Genomic DNA, 27,120 nt, shown 5'->3' with positions numbered 1-27,120 from the left:
TGACTGATTAAATGAATGAACAAAGAGATGTAAAGTGAACTAACGGATTAATAAATGTTCAGAAAATGAATGATTGAATGAAAGGTGAATGAAGAATGAATGAATATTAAAATGAATGATACTGTATATTGGTGAGGAAAAGAAAGAAATATGGAAAATACAAGAGAGAATGATATTCAAGTCTCATTATCAGTTGCTTACATAAATATATCTTCCACTTTTATGTACAACAGGGAAATTGCAGAGCTCCATCGAAGCATTGCGGCCAAGGAAAGCAAGGTACAGGAGACTGCCCTCAGTGTTGAGATGAATGCCAAGGAGGAGCTGAAGCTAGCTTTAGATCGATCTCAGCTAGAGGCAAGGAGACAGCATGAAGGACTCCTACTTCAGGTAATTTTGGTTTGATATTGGAGCGACTTGATGACTCCTCAAAGATGGATCACTCCCCAGGGAGTGGAGATAGTGAATTCACTCAATATCAGCTAGAGACTATAAAGCAACATGAAGGACTCCTTTCTACAGGTAAGTTTGATTTGATATTGGAGTGACTTGTCTCCTCAAAGATGGATCACTCCCCAGGGAGTGGAGATTGCGTATATACTCAATCTCAGCCTGAGGTGAGGAGACAGCACAAAGGACTCCTACTACAGGTAAGATTGGTTTTTGTCTCACCTGCATAGCAGAGTGAGACTATAGGCGCCGCTTTTCCGACGGCGACGGCGGCGGCGGCGTCAACACCAAATCTTAACCTGAGGTTAAGTTTTTGAAATGACAGCATAACTTAGAAAGTATATGGACCTAGTTCATGAAACTTGGCCATAAGGTTAATCAAGTATTACTGAACATCCTACCTGAGTTTCATGTCACATGACCAAGGTCAAAGGTCATTTAGGGTCAATGAACTTAGACCATGTTGGGGGAATCAACATCAAAATCTTAACCTAAGGTTAAGTTTTTGAAATGTCATCATAACTTAGAAAATATATGGACCTAGTTCATGAAACTTATACATAAGGTTAATCAAGTATCACTGAACATCCTGCATGAGTTTCACGTCACATGACCAAGGTCAAAGGTCATTTAGGGTCAATGAACTTTGGCCGAATTGGGGGTATCTGTTGAATTACCATCATAACTTTGAAAGTTTATGGATCTGATTCATGAAACTTGGACATAATAGTAATCAAGTATTACTGAACATCCTGTGCAAGTTTCAGGTCACATGATCAAGGTCAAAGGTCATTTAGGGTCAATGAACTTTGGCCAAATTGGGGTATTTGTTGAATTACAGCCATAAATTTGAAAGTGTGTTGGTCTAGTTCATAAAACTTGGACATAATAGTAATCAAGTATCACTGAACATCCTGTGCGAGTTTCAGGTCACATGATCAAGGTCAAAGGTCATGTAAGGTCAAAGAACTTTGGCCACGTTGGGGGTATTTGTTGAATTGCCATCATACAGTATCTCTATAAGTGTATTGGTCTAGTTCATAAAACGTGGAAATAAGAGTAACCAAGTATCACTGAACATCTTGTGCGAGTTATAGTAGTTTTCAAAATCACCACTGCTGATATATTGAATCGCGTGATGCAGGTGAGACGGCCAGAGGCATTCCACTTGTTATTAATATTGGAGTGACTTGACTCAATTGATCACTCCCCAGGGAGTGGAGATTAGGTATACTCTCAAACTCAGCTAGAGGTGAGGAGACTGCATCAAGGACTCAGGTAAGTTTGGTTTAATATCACTGATGGTATTCTCACCAGTGAGTGGAGATATGGTTTAACTTGACTCCTCACCAATAGAATACTCCTCTGGGAGTGGAGAGTGATTGTACACTTGATCTAAGCTAGAGACAACTCCTACTACAGATTAATTTGTTTTAATATTGGAATGAATCGACTCCTCATCGATAGATCACTCCCCAGGGAGTGGGCATTAGGTATACACTCATCTCGACTAAGAGTGAAGAGACAGCATGAAGGAATCCTACTACAGAATAGTTTGGTTTTCATATCATCCGGACTCCACTCCTCAAAGATGGATCACTCCTTGGGGAGTGGAGATTGTGTATATATGTAATCTCTTATGACGGCAAGTATATGGCATGAAGGACACCTACTAATTTTGCTTAATGATAACATATATGGCATACATGTTTGTACTCCCACTGGTATTGCAATTTTATGTTAACCTGTCAGTGCATATGCATTGTCATTTGTAAAACCGATGTGATACAAGTTTCCTTTATATCCAATTCAATTCAATTACTGCAGATATAATTGGTATCATATATGTTTTTGGCTATGCAGTTGGAATGAACTTACCCCTCATTGCTGGATACATTCAGTTGTATGATTTATTGTTATTGTGAATCCATGCAAAACCTTGTACAAAGATGATAATCAATTATGAATTGATATAGATCTTTTTATTTTGCACTCAAATTGGCAATGTTGATAAGGATATCTATTGCTTATGAATGTCATTTTTAAAGGAAAATTTAAAAGCAACATTATCAAGTCCTCTTTGTATGTTCACCATTTTTTGATGAGATGAAAAAGCACAATTTTAAGAATGTGTGTATTTATGTGAAATAGGTCATTGTCAGTCCAAATTACATTATGGGATTATCTCAATCTCTCTCTAGGTGAATGATCTCCAACTGAGCCTGAACCGTGCCGATCAGCAGAATGCTCGTAAGGAAGACGCCTTCAGACAAGAGATCTCTGACCTTCAGCAGAGGTTACAGGAAGCTGAGGCACGCAACCAGGAGCTAAGTCAAAGTGTCACTGCAGGTCAGTTACCAATTTGCAAATGGTTATTGCCAATTTAATAACTAGATGGATTCTCGGCTGCATGCAGTTAAAACTTATTCATTTCAATTGAAATTTATTTCGTTCAGGTACAGTAACAAACAATTAAAATGTTTACATCAAATATACAATATTGATATAGTCAATGAATTAATACATGAATGAGGTTCAGCTGAAAAGTCAAGGGGGTGGCTATAGGGTTACATAAAACAAAATAACTATACAACTCTCAAGTACATTCATGTGTTTGCCAGATCAGAACTGTAATGGAAATGTCATATTTTTGTAATATTTTCAAATAATGACCCCTGTGATTCATGTTTTTTCGCAAGGGCCGCCCTGGAAGCCACCTATTTATGTCCAAATATTTGAATGCACTATGACCCATAGGGAGAAATACTATTTGAAGTAGGGTCTTTTTTATTCATTTAAAGTAGCTATTATATGAGTGCCAGGGGATAATCACTCTTAGCCCCGGCTTATTTATTCCTCTCTGTTCAGTGTCTCTTGTTCGTCTTTCAGTGCAAAGTGCTACTTCACTTCAAGATGATGAAGATGAATATATTGGTTGTGTGTACTGTGTGGAATTTTTCGGATATTATTATTTATTTTGATTATTATTGTTTGTCTTTCATGAAAAATATGATTTTATGGCAAGGCTTATCCAACCCAAGTTGAATGGAACACAATGTGACTAACTGATTGATGACATCAGCAGAAAAGCAAGTGGAATACATTGAAAATGATAGATGCTATGCAAGATTTTTTACTAAATAAAGCCATTTTTTCTGAAGCTCTCTACAAAATTCCAGACAGTACACTACAAAAGATACTTGGAAATACAATACCTACAAAACTATTAAATAGTACATCTTGGAAAAAGTACCTTTTAGAAAACACATCTTTAAAGACAGTACATCTTACCTCATTACGTCAAACCCCCGTTTGGAGGAAGACCACAGTTCAGATTGCAAACTGCGGTATTATACCCCATTTTCCATTTGGATCTCCCAAAAATCATTTCCAAGCCCTTATCAACCGTGCTTGGCCAGGTAATCCCCGCTGTCTCAATTTCACCTCCACAGGCCAGTATATGAGCGTTGAGCAAAGGACGAAAAGATAAACAACAGCTGTGCTATTACGTAAGACTTATCTGCCTGTAGTAGGACCTTCGGAATGAAATTATTGTATTCGATATTTAATCACGTTTTCAAAGGCATATTCTATTCAGTAATCCAATGTTAGTCCATTTTCAATTTCGAACGAAGAAAATCGACCTCGAAATAAGGAAAGTAAGGGAATAAAAATGACGGCATGCTTTGCAGGGACCGCACTCAGCCCTGCGCATGCATCCCATCGTGTGTGGCCCGCTGCTGTGACTGTATATGCCGGGCTGTTGTGTTATCTTCGGACCGACTTCAAGAAACAGGTGTTTTGATACTTAAATTGCTTGCTTGGGGCAGTTAGGGTTTGTCGTACTTGGAGAAGAGAATTGATGAGAAGGGAAAGTGGGGTATAGTGTTCTCAAATGGAGGTTTTCGTCATGTTATATGACAGTAGGGGAAGGCGGGGTAAGTTGTGACACTTTTTGCATTTTGCATGATAGAATTGATTTGACTAATAATATTGTAGAAATAAGTACCTTGCCTTTAAATATGATTCTTGGGAAATCTTTTTCACCTATATACAACTTTCTACCCCCACACTGAAAGTCGTTGTGACCTTTGAAAAAAAACGATGTAAAGTGGCACAACTTGCCCCATCTATGGGGTAAGTTGTGCCACCTTCGAGGGTAAGTTGAGCCATAAAAACTATGTACAAAATGTATGCGGGAAGAACCAGCATGTCAATTTTTTATTTAAAGTCTTTTCACTTGCTAATTCTCTAAAAATACCAACATTCTCTAAAAGTAAAAGAACTGTCATGTGAATTTGCTCTTTTCTGCCTGCATATCGATGGCTTTTTAAGGTTTGATTGTGTTTTTGTTTACATTACCATAAGAATTACCATGGGCTCAACTTGCCCCATGTTTGCTGGCTCAACTTACCCCAGTCCGAACTAAATGCGATAATTTCGCATCCACACATTTCTTATATATCCATCATGTAAAAGACTGTGACAAGAATGAAGATCCATACCTGGACTGACAATGTTGTTCTTATGCTTTATTATATGTAAAGAAGTGTGTGTGTAAAAAACACTTATCTATTTCACACCCTTTTTTACTTTTTTGGCTGAAATTTGTATTTTTCCCTCTAAAAATATACTTTTTGTTTCAAAGTTGAAAACAATGTGGTGGGGTTAATGGTTATGTAATGGGTCATCAATACATGACACCACCATAATGTCTGACTCATTCATTATTGGCCTGGGGGCGGTGGCTCAACTTGCCCCTATGCTCAACTTACCCCGCCTTCCTCCTACACTACAAAAGATGATGAAAATGCTTGAGAGTGCAATACCTACAAACTATTAGAAAACAAATAATTGTTTGTCTTATTATTATTGATGAATGCCCATATAAAAGAGAGTTTGAATGATAAGGCATGACTGAGAGGAAAATGATCATGCATTTCTGGCATTACCCTTTGAAAGAGAAAGATTCGGCAACTTCATAGGGTCATGGAGAAAACTGTGCTAAATCCTGTATACACGAGTACAAAGGCTGGATTAGTAACTGTAAATCCCTTTCATTGTGTGCTTGAAGCACTGGTAAACTTGATTGAAAGTAGCCCGCCCTTATCACTGAAAGAGCAAAAACAAATAAGGTGTTACTGAGAGTCAGTTGAAGAATAATCCAGTGATGGAACACCCTTACAAGATAGTCGCTCATGTAAATGAGTTGTTTTTATAGTCCTGGAATAGGAGAGTGCTCTTTAGAAAAGTCTTGGGCATTGATTGTGAGTTTTGCTTTTGCAATTAAAGTTCACTCTCGTTTTCAAACTTACACCCAGTTTTACAAAAAGTAGACTATTCAATGAAGGTATTATTCACAGAATTTTGTTATAAGTTTAATTCTGACGATAATAGCAAAGGGCTACTTTGTATAGCAGCGATTCATAGTGTACAGAGTATTTCACATGAAAGCTAATTGAATGTGTATGAAGAAAACATTGATGATATATTTTATATCGTTTTATTTATTTCCACTGATGGGTAGAACATCCATCTCAGCTGAAATTTTCTTCTATAAAGGGGTCCTACTAAACAATAAATATCCATTTACAAACAACAGTTAAGAAGACTTATAAATATCACAAACAAAATTATATTTGAATTCAAAATAGTAATGCTCCATTAGATTCATAAGGTGCGTAAAGCATGGAATGCAATTAACCTGTTGCCTCCGAGATTCTTTGAATCCCGTATGTTTAACACAGGGACCACCCAGTTCCCGTAAGCAACGGGTTAAGAGCTTACAGATGATCATTACTCCGGTCATTGGATTTACTGTAAAGTCTTACTTCATAATAATGTATGCACATTCTTCAATCCCTGTGGAGTATTCCTGCCTTTCACTGAGTCAGACTCAGAAAATAATATTTTATTTCAAACATATCTGTTGTTGATATGTGAAGATCGACTGTCATTTTCTAAAAAGTAATTGCAGAGTCAAATTGCATTTTTTGTTGTGTATTTCTGCAGCTACAAGACCGTTGCTCAGACAGATTGAGAATCTACAGGCCACCTTCAACGCACAGTCATCGTCGTGGGAACAGGTTGAAAGGAGTCTGACGGAACGTCTCAGCGAGGCGCAGACGCAGCTAGCTGTGTCGGCCGAGAAGGAGAGAGGTGCTCAGGAGGCGGCACTGGAAGCCAGCTCTAAGGTGGCTGCTCTAGAGTCACAGTTAGCCATGCTAAGACAGGAGAAGTCTAGGTTGAGGGCACTGCTAGAGATGGAGAAAGCTAGAGTGGAGAGTCTGGAAGAAAGCAAAACAAGGTAAATAGAATTGGGTTCACATAATCAAGAGAAGGGTGAGTTACATATTTCTTGTATCTATGAAAAACAAAAAAAGTAGAATGATAATAACGATATTTACATCTATTTAGCGCTTTGTTACATTGCAATTATTATTACCCTGTTCATGGGATCCTGGCATGCCCGCACACAATGTATGCATTTTCTCCACTCCCTGGGCACCAACAAGAGTTCCCAGGCTCAATTGATAGGCATACTACATAGGCTTTCACATCCTACTGGGTACCCTTTTAACTCCTGGGTGGAGAGTGGCAAATTGTGGATTGACGTCTTGCCAAAGGACGCTAGGCCGTTGTGGGATTCAAACAGGTGACCCTCTGATTGCAAGGCGAAAATCCAGACCACTACACCACGATGCTTCCACACAGAATGGATGTAACTATTTCATACAGGGACGCTAGAGTGTAAGTTCGGGTTGCTGTCTCTCCCTTATGATTTTGTTTGCTATTGGGGGAAAAAGAAGAGGAAAATAAACATAAAAATGTTTTCCATGACTTACAGACTACATACTCTAACAAAGTTCAGAATATTTATAAGTAGCTCAAATTAAATGATGCAAAGTAGGAATGTCTTCTTGTCATTCTGATGTAGTACTATCATGGCATTGTCACTCAAGGATGGAAGAGTATTGTTTAAGAGGTTGGAAGTTCAAGCAAAAAGTCATAAATTACAAATTTTAGTCTTAGTATCCTATTAAGTAAAGGATGTCCTACACCTATTTCACTTATTTAGCAAGCCCTTGTGATGGCATTACTCATTTTCTTGTGATCTTTCAGGGACTTTAGTCACATGGAGAACCAGCTGCAGAATTACCTGAGATCCTTCGAGGAGGCTCAGCAGCAGAAATCCAACCTGGAGAAACAGCTCCAGCTAGAACACATCAAGGTGGAGACGGAGAGGAAGAAGCTTAGTCTAGCCCAGGAGGCGCTCGAGGAAAAGGTAGGATACTCCAGCATTTCATCCGTTGACACGCAGTTCCTTGGGTCCCAGGAACAAATAGTGAATGCACTTTGTGTCTGTGACCTCGGTCATCCCGACACCAGGAGGGTGTTTCAAGAAAGTTGTCAGTTCCGACAGTTACTATGGTAACAGTCAGAGACTCTGGCAAATTAGCAAATCAAAACCAAGGTTTCCACTGAAATTATCAGCAGTGACAATTTAGTCAGCGCTGTCAAGTTTTGTGAAACAACCCCAGTATGTCTCTTATGTAGTATGTCTAGCAATTTAGTTTGAAAACTCTTGTTGGAATGCTCCCAGGGAGTGAAGAAAGTGCCTGCATTGTGTGGGTGTGGGCATACCAGAAAGCGATTACCTGGGCAATTATCTCTAAAGCACCTATAGAGATGTCATTCTGATGTATTATGCACTACATAAAAGCATGTTATTATTATCTCTTGCATTTCTTAATTAAAGGGATAGTCTAGATGTAAGATACACTCAAAACAAATTAATGGGCCACTGCATAGAATAAAATACATTTCAGCGTAAGTGCCCTTACAAGTTATTTTGATATGATTGAAAACAGTTTTAAAAGTTAGGCCAACCCTTTATGTGCAGTACTATACATGCAATTTTGTGTGTATTGGATGTGATTTTCATCAGAATTTAGTCAATTTCTTGTTATTTCTGTGATTACAGCAAACAAATTCTTGTTAGAACTGGTGGGTGTTTCATAATGCTGTTCGTAAATTACGAGCGACTTTTCAAATGACTGGTGATCCAATATGTGCACCAAATTTTTATTGGTGTGGATGTAGCTTCGAAGATAGGATCACCAGTCATTCGTATAGGTGCTTGTAACTTACAAATAGGTTTACGAAAGCACCCACCAGGTAAAATATGGGGAATCTCATGTAGCACAAAAAGGGCCAGCAGTTCCGCATTCAGTCATGTATAACTTCTCAATAGCCTTATGAATCGTCCACCTTAAAAAAAACTTAAGGATGTTGTATCAAATCTGAAACTAGAGGATCAATGGTTCAAAAGGTATATTACATGATTGTTTATAAAACAGGTTCAAGGATGTAGCAAATAGTATAAAGTGTATATACAAGTCACATGTTCATACTTTTATTATTATTATTACTATTTATTCGGCAAATAATATACAAAATACATTTCAGCGTAAACTATACAAAATAAGAAATATCAACCATTGGAACGCCAGGAACAGTAAAAGTTAACTTAATTACTGTGGCATGAAGCCTCTTGTCCCAATTCCAATGGTTGATTTACAATATATATTAATAACTAAACAATAATAAAATACTCGTAATTATAAAGGGGTGTAGCATGCGATTAATAAAATATATTAACAAATTTAGTTTCTTCTAACTGAAAATGAGTGAAAATGACGGGGGAAAGAGAAGAAAGCTGAAGGTAACAAAGAGAATTCTACACAACCTCCAAGCCGTGCATTTTTTTGCAGCACTGTGCAACTTGGGTGCATCATTTTACCATAGCACAATAGAAACTGGGGCTATTGGTGCAGGTGCTTACTTAGACACGCATACTAGATATACATGTACCTGGGATGTCATAATAGAAAGCAGGTGTGACCTCTTCATCTGTGTGTTCCCTCAAAAATACTTTCCCCTTCAAATTCGTACTGTCGACTCGTTTTATAAAACAAATATTGCACATTTTTTAATTTGTGATGTTATTGACTATGCAGGCATCTCCGATATTCGCAAAAACATGCAAAAGCACTCGGTGCAAGCACCTCATGCTTTCGCTGCTTCTTATATTGCAAATACCCTTGAATGCGCTGCATTGCCACAACACACTCTAATGTGCATTATGGGTATATTACGATATCTGTAAATATACATGTAGATCCTTCAATTCCTTCTGTTCTATATTACAGGAGAGACGGCTACAGCAGTCTGAAGAGAACTCAGGTTCACCGAGTCCCAGTTCACGAGCTAGCACCCCCGTCCATTCTGATTTCAGACCGTCCTTCATCACTAGTATATCAAGGACACCCTCACAGGTTAGTTCGTTTTGAAAATGGTCCATAGAACTTTCAATGCATACATGTAGATACAATCATGGCCGTTGATTTGTGGCAACTTGAGGATTTCTCTACACCCATTTTATCTACCGTACTCTTGACGTACATGTAAATAATATTCTTTTGCCTTTTCTGGCCTGAAAAAAATGCCTTGACATACCATAGGCGATTATTTGACTTATGAAAAGTTGACTTAGGCAGGGTCTACTGTGCAACAAGAAGTTCCCTTTCCTTTTTATATGCCTGTCCTATTACAGACCAGCCAACCAGTACGTTTTTGGCGTATGTAGTACGTTTTTGCAACCAAAATACGGCAGTACGTTTTCTTTTAAAAATATGTTTTTTTTTTTCTTTTTTTTACAAAATAGAAATTTATTGAGAAAAATCATCTCTATAGGTCTCTATTTCATAAAACTTACACAAATATGGTTATTAGACCAATGTAATTTCAGGTAACTTGTTTTTTTTTTCAATCATTTTGTTAAAACCAGGGTGAGATATACACATGTTTAAATGTTTTTTTTTTTTTTCATCTGCAAGAGCAGTGCGCATTTTAGCTTGCATGCAGCTTGAGCGCCGCGATGAGCGAGTGCGCCACACATTTTATTATGAAATACACTTTTTTGGGGGAAATTACATTTTTTTAAATCAAAGAATACACTTTTTCATTCCCAGAGGTTGGCAGGTCTGCTATTATGGTATCCCGCTTGGTGTCCGTCCATCCGTCTGTCTGTCCGTCTGTTAATTTTCCTTTGTAAACGTGATAACTTCAGTTTAACTTAATCTAGGCTCATATAATTTGGTGTGTATGATACTAGCATGGATCCCAGGGAGCCTATCGATTTTGAGGTCAGAAGGTCAAAGGTCAAGGTCGCAGTGGTATGTTTTCATCTTACCCTTCTGAAGTCCTTATAAACATGATAACTTAAGTTTTACTTAACCTAGGCTCATATAATTTGGTGTCTATGACACTAGCATGGATCCCAGGAAGCCTATTGATTTTGAGGTCAAAAGGTCAAGGTCACAGTGACATGATTTCATCTTACCCTTCTGAAGTCCTTGTAAGCATAAAAACTTTAGTTTAACTTAACCTAGGCTCATATAATTTGGTGTCTATGACACGAGCATGGATCCCAGGAAGCCTATTGATTTTGAGGTCAAAAGGTCAAAGGTCAAGTTGCCACCTTCCACTTCTTGCTTGACCAATAACTCCATTTCCCGCGTTACAGACGGGTGTATTACGTGCTCGCCCAAGCGACACTCTTGTTCAAAATACCATATGGTTTTGTGACAAAACAAAATTATCCAAATACCTGTAGTTCAGCAGGAGTGTTGGAAGTGTTCCTAGTAGGAACCATATCTCATATTGTCATTTTTTTTCCCCTGTACTCTTTTAAGTAGAAAATTTCACAAAAACAAAGAGGAGTACTTTGGGTTTTTTTTTCTATTCCATATGCATTATCTAGTAAAGATGCTTACATTAATAAAGGAATATTGCATGTTTAACATCTGATACCATGAAATATGTTTTATTTATGTTACATATAGAATGAAATATTGGAGAGGACGATGTCCATGAGTATGACTGGCTCGGTGTATGATAGTGTTGTGTCTGGGTCAGCTACATCTATTATTGAAAGTCTACAATCGCAGCTGAAACAGAGAGAAGGGGAAATATCACAACTACAGGTTTGTCCCACATATAGATATTTACGTAGGCATCTTAGTCAAGACCTTTATTCAAAGCCATCAGTATAAAACATATTTGAAATATGCCAGATATATATCTTACACGTCAAAAGTTACTTAGTTCTGTATATAGACCTCTCCCAGTCAGAAGATGTAAAAAAAAAAAAAAAAAAAATGTAATATTTAAAAGGAATAGTCAGGTATTCTATCAAAATAGTCTACAATAAGAGAGACCCAAGCTATTCTCTTACAAAGAAACATATATAAAAGGCATACAGATTCTGATGCCATGACGTTGTCCATGAATAACAATCTTATAGGGTGTTGCAAGAAAATATTTGAAATCAGTTGCAAGAAAATATTTGAAATCAGTTGCAAATTTCTGTTTCCAAACAAAATTGATCAATTTTAGCAATAAAAATGAATTTGAACTTCATGTTCATGTTCCAAAAAGTAGACTAGCAATCGAGTGTAAACTTGCAATTTATTGTAAGACTTGTGATTAATTTTGGATTCCGAACGTGACTTGGGATCGATTACAAATTCTTGCACCGCCCCATAAATCTTGATTTTCAAGGATACCATGATCTTGTCAAAGTAGGAATTGGAATTCCCCTCATACTGTATAAGATTGGCGTATTCACTATCACATACTTAATTTTTGACTGACCCCAGGTTCCTTATCAAAGAATTCAGAGAATAGACAGAGGCCAATTGATTACTTAGGCTTGAATGAATTTTCTGACAGGTTATTTTACAAATAACGAAGGTTTATGAGTGCAATATTTCAGGAGGTGAAAGATGATGATCTTCACCTGGTTGAATGGATCGTTTCATCTTTTACCTAATGAAATATTCTGTCCATTGCACAAATTAAACCAACATTCATTATTTGTGTCATATGACACCTTAATATAGATCCTTGTCATTTTGCATTGGATGCAAAAATTCATGCAGTGCAAGCTGAGCGAGTGCGGTCTGTTTATTATGATATCACATACATACTCGGTAATTCACGCTGCAAACAGAATTGCAGTTACATGTAGTGCTGGTGGTATTTGCGCGCGTGCGATGGATCCAAAATTACACAATGGATGAAACCAAAATTGCACGTATGATGACCTCACTGTAAAATTTGCTGAGTGATCGATATCAAACAACCAATCAATTGGCAAGGATCTATCTAGGTGTCATGTAATATCTATTGAAATAAAAAACCAAGTATGTATTGGTACCATTGTAAGTCTACGCATACATTCGTAATTCCGAAGCTTCGTTATTCCGAAGGTTCGGTTATTCCGAAGGTTCGTTAATCCGAAAACGAAATAAGGTTCGTAATTCCGAAGGTTCATTAGTCCGAAAACGAAATGATTAACGAACCTTATTTCGTTTTCGGACTAACGAACCTTCGGAACAACGAAACTTATTTCGTTTTCGGATGAACGAACCTTCGGAAAAACGAACCTTCTTTCGTTTTCGGATTAACGAACCTTCGGAACATCGAACCTTGTTTCGTTTTCGGATTATCGAACCTTCGGAATAGCGCCACAAATGTTCGGATTAACGAACATCGAGGTATAGGCAATTTACGTGTTTCGGAATTACCAACCTTCGGAATTACGAAGTGTAACCGTAAGTCTAAGGTGTTGCTGCTTTATTAAGTAAAGTATTTCATCTGTCTATCTTAGTCGGAAATCTTTCAACTGGAAAGAACGAGATCATCGATGGCTGAAGAGATCGTAAAGCTGACCAATCAAACGGACAGACTGGAAGAAGAAGTTAGTTATGTACCTGAACTTAGAATACAGCTAAAGGTATGTAGCAATCTTCATAGAAATATAATACTTGTATCAATGAAGAAGAAAGAAAAAATAGTCTGTCTCATCTATATGTATAATGCAAGGATGCATGTCATTAATGCTTCATTGTTTATCCTGTTTTGGCAAGAAAAAAAAAAAACAAACCTAAATAATTAACAAAATATTACATAATAAAACGATGAAATAAAAAAGGATGCTATCCAAATTGCAAAGTATTGTCATAATTCATTCTTCAGATATTGTTAACCTTTCAAAAATTACATTGTTTATAAAGTTGCAACAATAATGATAGGGACTTCTTGAAAAAAGCTTATTTAGCTGTCTCCTAGATATGCCCTGAATTCACATGTAATTGCACGAAGTGACAATCATAATTCTCTTTGCATGAAAACATTGGAGTCTGTGACTTTGAAAATGCTGGTGCATCATCTCTATTCAACTATTCTTGTATTTAATATTTAGGACCTCCAACATCGTTATAATGCAGTGCTTCAGATGTATGGTGAAAAGGCAGAGGAGGTACAGGAACTCAAACTAGATCTACAAGATGTCAAAGAGATGTACAGACAACAGGTAGATATAATATACAAATGTACAAGGTTTTGAGGAAGTGTAGCGGGAATTATTCGTCCAACATTGGACTGGCAATTGCTATTTTTACTGAGGGCCGATAAATAGTAATATTGCCAGTCCAACCAAGGATGAATAATTCCCCTACACCTTTGAAAGTAACACCTAGTATGGTTGTGTTATATCCTTCTTTTAATAAGTTAGAACGATGGATAGGTCTTGATAATCAAGTCCTCGTTGATTTATTACCAATCTGAACCAAAATATATGCACTGGGCTGCAGAGCCCAATTGAATAGTGGGCTGACTGACCTAATCTTCATTGAGCCACCGCGCTCAGCGGAATCTGAGTAGTGTGTGCGTTGTTGGAGATCACAGGACTTGCTTGGTAGAGACAACTCGCTTTCCCGTGCGTCCGAGAGATTGCATGATCTGCGGCGTCAATGATGGGATAGTGCACTATTCCATCATTTATTTGGTTACAATGTGTTATTTGAACTCATCACTGTCCAGGATTAAATCTTTGTAGGATATTATGTCTACTATAAACTGCATCTTGATGCTACGCTCAGTCTGTGATTGGTCAGTATGGCTGTATACAGATACCGGGTGAATATTTTTAGGGGGAAATTTACCCTGATGGAAAGATGGTTTTATTAACCCTATCTTAACTGGGCTATTTCGAACCAGTATATACTTGGGGGGGGGGGGACAATTTGACCCCCCCCCCCCTCAGATCTCGGCCGCTGATTGCGCAATTGCCGCCAAAATTTGCAAGCGCGTAGAGCCGGATTTAAACTACAAGAGTGTACAGAGTGAGTCAGAAAAAATGTCCCACTTTTGTCAAGTTGAATTGTTTAAAATATGAATATTTAATCATTAGTTTCATGATATGTCTTGATAGAGGTATCCTCCCAGTACATTCAGGTACCTTTTTCATTTGATCCCCTGCACGCATGACTGAACAGCGGACAATCTTTAGAAGACTGTCAGATCTCACTTGCGCCAAGTTACAGGGTGGGGAATAAAACACTCTTTTGAACAAAGACAGTCCGACAGACTGAAACACACAAACACACACACGTACGCACACACTCTCACACACACACACGCGCACTGGCAGACCCACTCAAACATGCACACACAAGCACACGCACACACAGACACACAATTACTGCAAAAGTCGGTGAATAAAAACACAAACTATTAAAAGGGAATTTTTGTATTTGTTGAGGTAGTTTATTGTGGTTCAACAATGAATCTGTTTCCCCCAAAGTTCTCCATGGTCTCCATCCTCCGTACTCAATCCTCGACATGTCCGCCATTTCTCCTGATGCACAGTTGTGCTCGGCGAAGCATTCCTTGACAAGCTCGCCGAATCAGGTTCCCATCTTGGCGTACCACGTCTGTCTCGTCCACGATTCTCCTCCGAAGCTCCTCTATGTTTGCAGGTGGGCTGCTGAAGATCCTTGACTTCAAGTGCCCCCACAAGAAGAAGTCGAGAGGAGTGAGATCCGGTGATCTTGGGGGCCACTCAACCTTCTCATTCAACGAAATCACTCTGTTGCAAAAGGGCTGATGTAGGCGGTCAGTTACGATCCTTCGCCTGTGTGCTGGAGCACCATCTTGTGCCCACCATAGACGCCTGAATTGACCGTTTCGTCGACGTGCGAATCGTGGCATCTGGTCCAGGGTTGAAACAACCTGGTCATTGATCTTGTTCAGGTAACATTCTCCGTTCACATTCTGGTCAAGGAAATACGGCCCAAGGAGTGTTCCATTCCCGACAAGGCCGACCCAAACTGTAACTTTCTGTCGTGAATTCTTCTTCTCGTACGAAAAGATGAGTGGCCGCTGTCCTCTTGGGGAGTACTGGCAGATGTTGTGCGTGTTGAGCGAACTGTTCAGCGAAAAACAGGCTTCATCACCGATGACAAGATCTTCAACAAAGCGAGGAGGTCTTTGCAGTAGCCAGTTCGAAAATGCCATTCTTCGTTCGTGGTCTCTTGCCAGGAGCTCATGCCTACGTATCATCTGGTACGGGTGATATCGTACATCAAGCCGGGTGATACGGTTGAAGGTGCTCTGGGTCAGCTGAAGCCCGTTCCTCCGGGACGAGATCCGTTGGTTGTTGTGTCGAACGTGCCCCAACACCTGCCGAACTGCATCGATGTTGGGCTGACTCCTTGCTGTTCTGCGACGACCTGAATGCCCTGCGTTGAGGTTGGTACTCGTTCCTGTTCGGTGATATTTCTGAACATTCCGGAGAACAGTCTTTCTGCTGGGACACCGAACATCTGGGTAACGGCGGCGAAACCCTTGCAAAACAACTGCTACACTCTGAGTCCTTGCATACTCGGTGACCATAAATGACATATGTTGTGGTGTGAATTGAGGACGAACCATGATTCGTGTACTTTTGCTACTGTAAAAAGAGGCTCAAGTGACTGCTGCCAAATCAGGCAAGCCCTTTTATAGGCAAGTGCAACAAAAGCACAGACATCCATTGTAAATTGTCATTGTTAACCAACAAAAGACATAACCAGCATATTGGATTTATGTGCACTTGATGATGATGATGAAGATCAAGATCAAGATGATGACAATGAGGATGATGATGATGATATGATGGTGGTAGTGAATGTGTCTTTAGGGGAAAGATTGTCGGGAATTGCCACTTAAACATTCAGCGATCTTGCTAAAAATCAATGCTTAATCAGAAAAGAGAAAATTATGAACCAGTTATTACCATGTGTGTTGTGTGTGTTTGTGTGTGTGTGTGTGTGTGTGAGCATGCCAGTCTGTCTGTCTGACTGTCTTTGTCTAAAGCACTGTTTTATTCATCACCCAGTAACTTGGCGCAAGTGAGATCTGACAGTCTTCTAAAGATTGTCCGATGTTCAGTCATGCGTGCACGGGATCAAATGAAAATGGTACCTGAATGTACTTGGAGGATACCTCTATCAAGACATATCATGAAACTAATGATTAAATATTCATATTTTAAACAGTTCAACTTTACAAAAGTGGGACATTTTTTCTGACTCACTTAAATTTTTTTTTTTTTTTTTATTAATTAATTATGCAAATAAGCATATGAAAATTTGCCATAAATTTTGTTTTTTTGTATATGTATTTGCCTTTAACTCAATTTATATAGCTAGTACATGTAGAATGCTAATTTTTGGTGGGAGTATCAATTATTACATTTCTAACAAATATGTACAAAAAAATAGCAAAAATATAATCAATTTCATATGTATTTTAATTATTGTTTTTTTAATTCTTATGTATTTCTTTGTTTTTTCAAACCTTTGTTTTTTATTGTTTTTCCCAATGAACTTTGTCGAGGACCCTTTTGCGATCATAAATAGCATAAAATAAATCCATTTAAACCAACAAAACTAAGAATAATCATACATTTATAATTTTTGGTTGAAAAACACAATTTGCATTGAATTTTTACACGGAATCACGTTTTTGAGCAATTTCTTGTCTGACATGCACTTACAAAACGTTGCGTAATTTTGGAACCGCGTACCCGGGCGTCGGAAAATTTGGTCTCAAAAAATTTGTGCGACGGCGTAGTGACAAAATTTGTTGAGGGGGGGTCAAATTGACCCCCCCCCCCCCCAGTTTAATAAGGATTAAAAGCTGATGAAAACTTAGAGAAAGAGGAAAATATTGATGAAGGTCTGATGAAAATCTGTCAAAGAATATCAGAGTTATGAGTTAGATAGATAAATGGATTTTATTAAAAACATCATGTCTCGCAGTACAAACTGGAATGAACATGAATTACAAATAAAAAGAATTAGAAGACAATAAACAATACGCAGTATTAACATAGGAAATTAAATTAAAGGGTCACTCGCGCAGTGCACTTAATTTCAGTAAGGAGAAATACAAACAGAAAACTAGGTAACGTTTCCAGGCACCCCAAAAGGGATACCTGTAGAAAATTAAAGGAGAATAAAACTCTTGGAGCAAGTTAGCTTTTGTGAAAGCAGAAAAATCAAAGAATAAGATCAACAAAAGTTTGAGTAAAATATGACTAGCAATAGAAGAGTTATGAGCATTTGAATGTCGAGATCACTAATGCTATGGAGATCCTCCCATTGGCAATGCGACCAAGATCTATGATGTCACAGATGAACAACTCTCCCCTTTTGGACACTGAAAATATACCCCAAAACATCTCTTTTTGCTCATTCTAATCATATGACAAACGATTCATCAATGATATAATGATGTGAAACCTCTGTACTTGTCCTCTTATAAAGAGAACACCTCACCTTGTGATAGACTCTATAATAGTGAGAATATAAGCGAAATAAGTACTAAAGTAATGAGGGAGTTGTACGTGTGTGACATCACAGATCTTGGTCGCATTGCCAATTGGAGGATCTACATGGCATTAGTGATCTCGACATTCAAATGCTCATAACTTTCTTATTATTCATTCAATCTTCCTCAAACTTTCAACAATATGTTTCTTTGATTTTTCTCTTTGATATGGATTCAGCTGGTTTCAAGGGTTTCATTCTCCTTTAACTTTGAATACAATCCTCCAAAGTGCACCACGAAAATGACCCTGTAAATGCTTAACAAACAAAAAAATAATACTAAGTTATTACTTGTAAATTAAACTAGATACGATTTATAAATATTTAATGAGTAAGGTTAAAACTATCAGAATGGTACACACAGGAAACCATTAGGACTTTACTTTTACTATTAATAAAATACTTTACTATTAATAAAATACGAAAAACTAGCATTTATATAAAACAAAATATCAAACTATATGGACCCTAATTGCACTTTAAAATTCGTAAAACCACTGAGTAGGCTTATTTATGTGAGATATTGCACGAAGAGAGAGAGAGAAGTAGTACATGTATATAAAGTCAACAAGCATTGGAAACATCTGACATCTGATAGAATGAATATTTTAAAGTTATATTTACAGTAATTAACACCAATATTTATTTTAAAATGCATTGTAAAGGGTAATTTGTATTTTTTTATTATTGTTTTAATTCACATTCCATAAACCCACTAGTTTCGCTTTTCATTTCATTGATTATGTGGTAAATAAGTATGTATGTAACCTTTATGTAAGCAAATTGAGGTTTAGCCATTTTTCAAATAATGTAAATGTAAAACGTTAACTAAATAAAATTTATTTTATTAGATACAAACAGTTGCTGGTAATCCTAATGAGCTAAAAAAGGATTAAGTTATATCGAATGATACATATTTAATAAATATGTTATTTTTTCCATGATTTAGTTAGAATGTTTAAACAAAAATTTGTTCGGATGTGAAACAAAACCCTTATCAAACTGAGCAATTTCTAAACCCAAGACACAAGTTATGCCAGAGTTGATATTCCAATACATTTGAGACCAGTAGGTGTGCAGGGTAAAACAAAACCCTGAGGTGACATAATTTTCATTTAAAAAAAGTGTCAAAAGCAAAAAAAAATTGTAACTTAAATAAAAAAAAATAATATCTCAAAGTCATGCAATCGGAAAGTGTCACTTGTTAATTTTACAGTCCATATTCATTCAGCAGTCTGTGGAAAAAAGGAACAGGATTGTTTTTCATTCTAGTAGTTCTACTTCTAGGTTCAACACAGACACGTTGTTTCCTAAGCTCTCAATGTTGTTCAGTAGGTGCAAACCTGATTTTGTGACGTCATAGATGAGCAGCTGCCTCCAGTTTAGGCATCTTGTCAAAAGTCAGAGACATAGTACAGAGCAATTTTTTCCTGGCTTTTTGTCAGGAACCTCGCTTTTGCGGGGAACCCTCCTTTGCTAGAAGGGTATTCAAAACTTACTAAATAAGCCCCGATAATCAGAGGCCGCTACTTCCCTTACCTCTCCTTCATTGTGATAAATGATCTGGAAGGGGGCAGAAGGGGTGGCTTGGATGTATCTTGCAAACAGCTTTTTATAACAAATCTCTACTTTTTTTTAGGCATAATAATGGGGAATGTGGAAAGCTGCTACATGTAGGTGAAAAGATGTTTACTGCCTCTATAGTGGGTTTCATGCTACAAGACACAGCACAGACTTTTGACAAGTTGCCCTTAAAAATTGCAGTATTCCATCATTATTTTACATGCCAGGACCCCCATCTTACAAAGAGTTGCGATTGATTTGATCGATCACAACTATGGATGGCCAGCAACGTCAACATCTAAAATATATGTTTGTTCAAAATATTTTCTATGATGTATATTCATGCATTCATTGTATTCTTGAAAATTCGCTGTGCTTCTTTGTTTACAAAAGACATTGTGCAAATTTCCTGTAGAAAAAATTATGACACTGTTAGATTTCCATAGAGTTATGATTGATTGGATCAATCATAACTCTTTGTAAGATGGGGCCCTGATAGCCTTTTGTTTCTCTTTCCCCAGATTGAGGATTTAATCCGAGGATCAACGTAATATGGGAAACATTGGTTTCTGATATGAAGTTATATCAAGACCCATCCTGCTTTTCATTTTTGAAGAGGAATTGGATTTCATGTGTACTACATGCTGACATCTAAACTGCCTGTTAAGGATATCCATAGGAGGCTCTTTGGAAGTTATCTTTTGGGTTTAAGAAGACTTTGATTTCTGTCTTTTGTAGTGAATGATTCCTGGATCTGCTGCGTTACTTGACCCACTGTGATGTTTGGAATGCATGATGGTTTTTAGGCATCTCTCTTCATTTTTTTTACTAGATATATATGTTACATATTTATAACTTTTTTAGCATGATTTTGTGATCATTTAACCTAGTCATCATTTTCAATATGAGGTATGTACTATTATTTCCTATTTCTTTGAAATTTGAAAATTAGACTAAAGAATTTTAATTTGTAATTGGAGGATTAATAAAAACAGTTACTGTATCTATAGTATGAATAACTTCTTGTTGGAAGTGACGATGGTTTATTGTGATGATGATGATGATGATGATATGATGATGATGAGATGGTGATGATATGATGATGGTGAGATGATGGTGATGATTGATGGTGATGATGGTATCACATTCATTCAGGCTTGAACAAAGTTCAAAATAATCAGATTATTCGTTTTTAGACTAATTAGATAATCTACCAGAGTGGTATGTTACTCCTTTTTTGTTTAAAAAAATATGATACAACTATCTGCCATTTTGCAAGTACATGTATGATGTGCCATTCAAAAGGAGTGATCTAAAAAAAGATTGCTTGATGAATGTTATTTTGATTGTTTGAATTCAAAATGTGTACATCTTTACTATATTTTGAAGAAAATTAATAAGTGCTGCTTCAGTATCCTCTCTTACTCATCATTTTCAGAAAGTATCGAGTCATTTGGTAATATAAACATGAGACTAATGGAGACATTGCAAGAAACCTGCAATTAATCGCAAGTCAAGTTTGGGTTCAAAATCAATGATAAATCTGGCAATAATTTGCCATTTTGCACTTGGTTGCCAGTCTGCTTCTTGCATCAAGCAATGATAATCAGTTTGCTTAAGTTATGATTGATATATCAATTGTAAATTTGAATTTGCAATTGATTTCAAGTATTTTCTTGCAACATCCCTTAAGACTGATGTCATGAAGGACACATTAAACACATTATCATGGCTTGGCCCAATAACTCTTGATGCAAAGCCAAAAGAATCGGACAAGACACACCAGAAAAAAAAAAAGTGTGCGTATACTGCGCTCATTTTTGATACCTCAATATATCTATCTCAGTACCAAAAACTACTTCAAGGAACGTAGTCACTAAAATCCTTAAATTGGCAACCGAGGGTAATGTCAAATCACTGCCTCTCAACTAAAATTGGCAAATTGGGAACTTCTACATAATTTTTTTCAATCTCTTATTTCTGATGTATACATTAAAGTATAAAAGGAAAGTTTAACAATAAGAATAAGTATTAGTGTTGCCAATTTGAGGAATATAAGATGATCAAACAATGCTTTGAGTAATTGAGTATCGTTAAACAAGATGCATGGCTTCAGAAAATTTTCTTGAGAGTTGAATATCTGATGATTTGTGCAATTTGAGCAGAATTTTAAATGAATAGAAAGAAAGATATATTTGCAGAACTTTTATTATTTTTAGATCACTGCTATTCAAAGATATTCAGTAAATTAGCAATGTGAAATTCCATGTGTAGTAGTGATGTACATGTATTATTGAATTATTATGGGTTTATTTCCAATGAATTTTGGTAATTCTTACTTTGTACAACGACTTGATTATGAGTTTCTTCCAAGAGATGTTATGATAGGGTCATATACTTCTTTTAATTGTAGTATTTATATCAAATTATCGTCCATTTTTGTATGATAATTACTATTCAAGCTTTTTTGTATACTCTGTATAAAAAATTAAATATATGTATATCATGATAAATCTCTGTCTAAAATTTGATATGAAGAAGGATTATCTCTTGTGTGATCTTTAAATGCACTTTAAATTGGCAATTTTATTTTGTTGAACATTATTGTGTCAGCTATGTTCATCACAAAGTTTGTCTGTAGATGCATTAGCACCTTGCATCAGTGAAAAATATGCCGAGATTTCTGTTCAATTTATTTATTTGCATATAACACAGCAACATAAAATTGAGATTTTTTTAATGAATTTAGATTGTTCTATTTTATGTAATGAATGCATTGCCAGCAATACACATTACATGTATTTGGGGGCAATGCAGCCTCATTCCATGAATTTGAGAAGTGATTTTACATGCACTTCTGATTCATATTATATTATTACGTTTATACTGTAGTACAAACCGTAGAGGACTTTTTTTTTCTTTCACATTTCAGTGTTGGATTTATTTCACTGTAATCCTGCTTCCTGGCTGGTGAACATGTTTTATTGCTAGTAAAAAAGTAATTTTCTTTCATACTTTTACAAATGAGTAAGAACCTACATGCCTGTGGCTTGTACTCCTGTCTGAAGGACTTTGCAATTTACTATAATAGCTTGCCAAATGGTAATGCAGCATGGAATTAAGAGTTCAGTATCCTGTCTCAGAGCTTAATCACTGATTTGCATGATGGAAAGACTGGCAGATCCTTTGATATTAATCTCTACTTTTACTACCGTTTTGCTTTTAGTTATGAAGAGGTGAATTTTAGGAATGTAAAGAAGCCATATGCCCATGAAGATGAAGTGTATTCACTGTTTATTTACACCTGTGGGTAAAAGCTAGCCTTAGTGAAAGGAAATGATAATAGTTGATATTGGAATATCCAATTACAAACTTTAAACACTGGTGAAATTAACAGTCCGATATTATTGAAAAAGGCTATATTTTCCATTGTACTGTATATGATAAATAATATTGGATACCCTTATACATTTATTTCAGATTTGCTGCTTAAGTCCCTTTGATAATATCCCATCCTTTGAAGGTGAACTATTGGAAAGCTTACAGTGACATCACTTGTGTCAAACTATCTATGTGTATTTCCACTTGGAATATAATTAGATTGGATAAGACATCATGTTCGTTCTTTTTTTCTTGTATAGAACTCATTTCAAATTCATATTATCTGAAAAGTATAATGTACAAAAATATCAGGCTTTGAGAAAGTATAGTGGGAATTGGTATGGCAATTACTATTTTTTCCGCAGAAGGGGCGAAGCCCTGATGGAATAATAGTTGTATATATTGCCAGTCCAACCGATGTTGTTTACGTCATATTATATTTCTTATGTTAACTGTGGTCTTTCCTCATGCTTTAATGAGGAAAAAATTTATTATAGTTATATTCCCAGACAGGTATGAGTGATACGGGTGCCAAATGAGCTGATTTATTGAACATTTATGTTGCATTTGGCTATCCATAGTTAAACTCACAAATTCAGACTAGAATTTAAGTTAAACTCGAGTTGAGAATTCAGGCCTATGACATCGTTTGTTTACCCAGGCTTGATTCTTCAGCTATGAAGAGATTTCCAGTGGGCCCGGCAAACATATTGAATGACATGTTTATTAGTCTTAAATGTTCCTTTATATCATTGTATGGTTTAGTGATCTTTTTTTTTTATCTGATTGCTAAGAATTCATGAATGCTTGTAAGCAAGCAGCCAGGGGAGCGGCGGCTTAAGGTCCTCTCCGAGGGATCTGGTAATCAGGATTAATGCCTTACTAAAGGGCACTAGCACACCAGGTGGGAATAGAACCCGGGTTCACGGATTTTAAAACCACTGCTCTACTTGCTGAGCTATCATGTCTTCTATCAAATATGATTTATAGTATCTTTGGCTTACATTTCATTTGGCAATATTCAAAGCAATATCGCTTGCTATGAGGTCTAACTAGGTATGGTTGTAGTATTTTTCTATTATGTTATTTCAGTGATACAATGTTTTGATGTAGATATTATTTCATGTAAGCTTAAGATCTGTTTAGGTGTACAGTGTATGGCTGATTTATTTCGAGATTTGCATGCCATGTATGTTATTATGTCCATTATCATACTGAAATTTAAGTATCCATTTTCTCATCAAAGTCACAAGCCAGTTACAGGTTAAAGCAATCATCCTTAAATCTATGATTTCAGCCCCGCCTGTCACGAAATATAATGTTAGAATGAATGTGATTTGCCTGTTGAATGATTTTAATTTCAAGACTTTGGAAGGGTTTTGTTGATTTTCACTAATGAATTTGGTCTTAGCCAATCAGAAACTAGGATTTCCGTAGCTTGTAACAATAGTCTCTGAAATTCACTGTCTATTTGTTTCATTAAATGCCCCTTAAAGTGTATGAACAGAACATTACAAATTCCACAATGTTTGATGCCATGGTTTCCAATTGCATTCATATTACATGTACTTGTGTCAGATCAAAGTTCAGTAATTTATTGACATAAGCATTGTGATTATAAGAACATATCGTAGTATATTTTTAATGTAAAAGAAATTCTTCTGTGATTGAAAATGACTATTTGTATTTTTAATCAATTGTTTGTCGGTTGTCAATGTTATTCAATGGAGAATCAGGGGCCTGTGTCATAAAGGACTTGCAACTGTTGTAGCTTTGCCATTATGGCAACTACCATGGTAACCTTGATTCTGATTGGCTGCTGAGCCCTGTTGCCATGGTATTTGCCATAATGGCAAAGTTACAACAGTTGCAAGTCCTTTATGAAACGGGCCCCAGAAATCAATCTTGTCTACCCTTTAATAAGAGGCTAGGTTTCTATCTAATGTGATTAGTAAAAAAAAAATGTAAATTCTGAAGAAACTTTAATCGCTTTCCTTGGACAACATTTTGCCTTGTAGTTTTTAAAAGGTAAGAAAAAAAAAGTGACTCTTTTTAATACTCATCTCTCATTGTAAGAAATCAAATTAAGTCTACGTAATCTTGGGTAATTACATGAACATGAATAAAGTTAACCTTGCTTGAAATTGCTGAACTTGCCCACTTCTGGGAAGCACTTCATCAACATATTTCGTCAACAAATTGTCAAATCTGACAACTTTCTTTGATTTTGATTGGCGGAGAAGCACAGTTCCTATGGTAACTTTTGGATAAAACGGGACTAGTCCGACAAGCCCTTTCATGAAGTGCTCCCAGGATTTCATTATTATTGTGGCTTTCATTTCTTTTCATGAATGAAACTTTTTCAGATTCAATCAACACATTCCTTTAAAAAAAAGAAAAAGGAGAGAAAATACCTAAAAGGAGAGAGAGCACGAACTCGCAACAGAAGATTAGAGAAGAATTGGGGGAAATAAGCAACAAAAAATTGAAGGAGGAAGAATGTGGGAAATAGTTGAGAAGAGAGAGAGAGACCCGACCTTTCGTTGGAGAACGCGAACGCTTATTTACGACGGTAGTTGATTTTGGAAGATACTTTTTGGGCCCGTCGTCATGGTCGTAAAACTCTGTCCTGCAATGCAAATTGTGTGACATGAGATTTTTTTTTCGTTTCGCATCTGCAACGGAAACATTCAATATGCGTTTCGTGTGCAAAATTCTGGTTGCTACTATGGTAACAGCGATATCATCCGATTTAGGACGACTTTCCAGAGCCACATTTGGTTCCTCCCAGAGCTCGAGAGGCCGCCCGGGGGCCACTTCCTTTGACGGGTGGATACCAGGCGCGACCACCCGTAAAAGGGGACAGAGTGGGCAAGTACGTTACGTATAGGTCTATGTAACGTTATAAGGGTGTCAAAGACGATGTTTAAAATACTGAAAAAAGGATATATTTCCAATACTTGTAGGATTTCACAAGCCAAATACTTGTTAACAGTTTAGGGTTCTTTTCGAAACCCCGTGGTCGTGCCTGGTATCCACTCATCAATGGAAGTGGTCCCCCCTGGAATTTGAATCTTATCCCCATTTCTGGGGAAAGTAAGACATAATGCCCATTACATTGTGTGCTAGAGGCATACCGTTTATGTAGGAGTATACAAAAGAAAAAAACCCGCAAATACGTCTGAACTTCAGTCGATTTTGAGGGGTTTTTGTCTCACCTGCATAGCAGAGTGAGACTATAGGCGCCGCTTTTCCGACGGCGGCGGCGGCGTCAACACCAAATCTTAACCGAAGGTTAAGTTTTTGAAATGACAGCATAACTTAAGAAAGTATATGGACCTAGTTCATGAAACTTCGCCATAAGGTTAATCAAGTAAAAATACTGAACATCCTTCCTGAGTTTCATGTCACATGACCAAGGTCAAAGGTCATTTAGGGTCAATGAACTTAGACCATGTTGGGGGAATCAACATCAAAATCTTAACCTAAGGTTAAGTTTTTGAAATGTCAGCATAACTTAGAAAATATATGGACCTAGTTCATGAAACTTGGACATAAGGTTAATCAAGTATCACTGAACATCCTGCATGAGTTTTACGTCACATGACCAAGGTCAAATGTCATTTAGGGTCAATGAACTTTGGCCGAATTGGGGGTATCTGTTGAATTACCATCATAACTTTGAAAATTTATGGATCTGATTCATGTAACTTGGACATAATAGTAATCAAGTATCACTGAACATCCTGTGCAAGTTTCAGGTCACATGATTAAGGTCAAAGGTCAATGAACTTTGGCCAAATTGGGGGTATTTGTTGAATTACCATCATAACTTTGAAAGTATATTGGTCTAGTTCATAAAACTTGGACATAAGAGTAATTAAGTACCACTGAACATCATGTGCGCATTTCAGGTCACATGACCAAGGTCAATGAACGTTGG

General features: G+C 36.8%; 1 protein-coding gene across 2 annotated transcripts in view; it reads left to right on the top strand.

Annotated features, from left to right (window-relative positions):
• Positions 1-25,163, top strand: part of LOC129269571 (TATA element modulatory factor-like) — a 60,329-nt gene extending 35,166 nt beyond the window's left edge. For both annotated transcript variants that reach the window (XM_054907083.2, XM_054907084.2), the window contains exons 9-17: positions 234-390; positions 2,652-2,799; positions 6,463-6,757; positions 7,573-7,735; positions 9,663-9,788; positions 11,358-11,498; positions 13,187-13,312; positions 13,781-13,891; positions 20,318-25,163. In XM_054907083.2, the coding sequence (XP_054763058.2) occupies positions 234-390; positions 2,652-2,799; positions 6,463-6,757; positions 7,573-7,735; positions 9,663-9,788; positions 11,358-11,498; positions 13,187-13,312; positions 13,781-13,891; positions 20,318-20,347 (1,297 nt within the window). In that variant the 3' untranslated portion in view covers positions 20,348-25,163. The remainder of the gene's footprint in view (positions 1-233; positions 391-2,651; positions 2,800-6,462; positions 6,758-7,572; positions 7,736-9,662; positions 9,789-11,357; positions 11,499-13,186; positions 13,313-13,780; positions 13,892-20,317) is intronic.
• The last annotated feature ends 1,957 nt before the right edge of the window (positions 25,164-27,120 follow it).

The sequence above is a fragment of the Lytechinus pictus genome, chromosome 10 (genome assembly GCF_037042905.1).
Source record: "Lytechinus pictus isolate F3 Inbred chromosome 10, Lp3.0, whole genome shotgun sequence".
NCBI classification, from domain to species: Eukaryota; Metazoa; Echinodermata; class Echinoidea; order Temnopleuroida; family Toxopneustidae; genus Lytechinus; species Lytechinus pictus.
The sequence above is the reverse complement of the archived record's forward strand: the minus strand, read 5'-3'. Positions and strand labels throughout refer to the sequence as shown.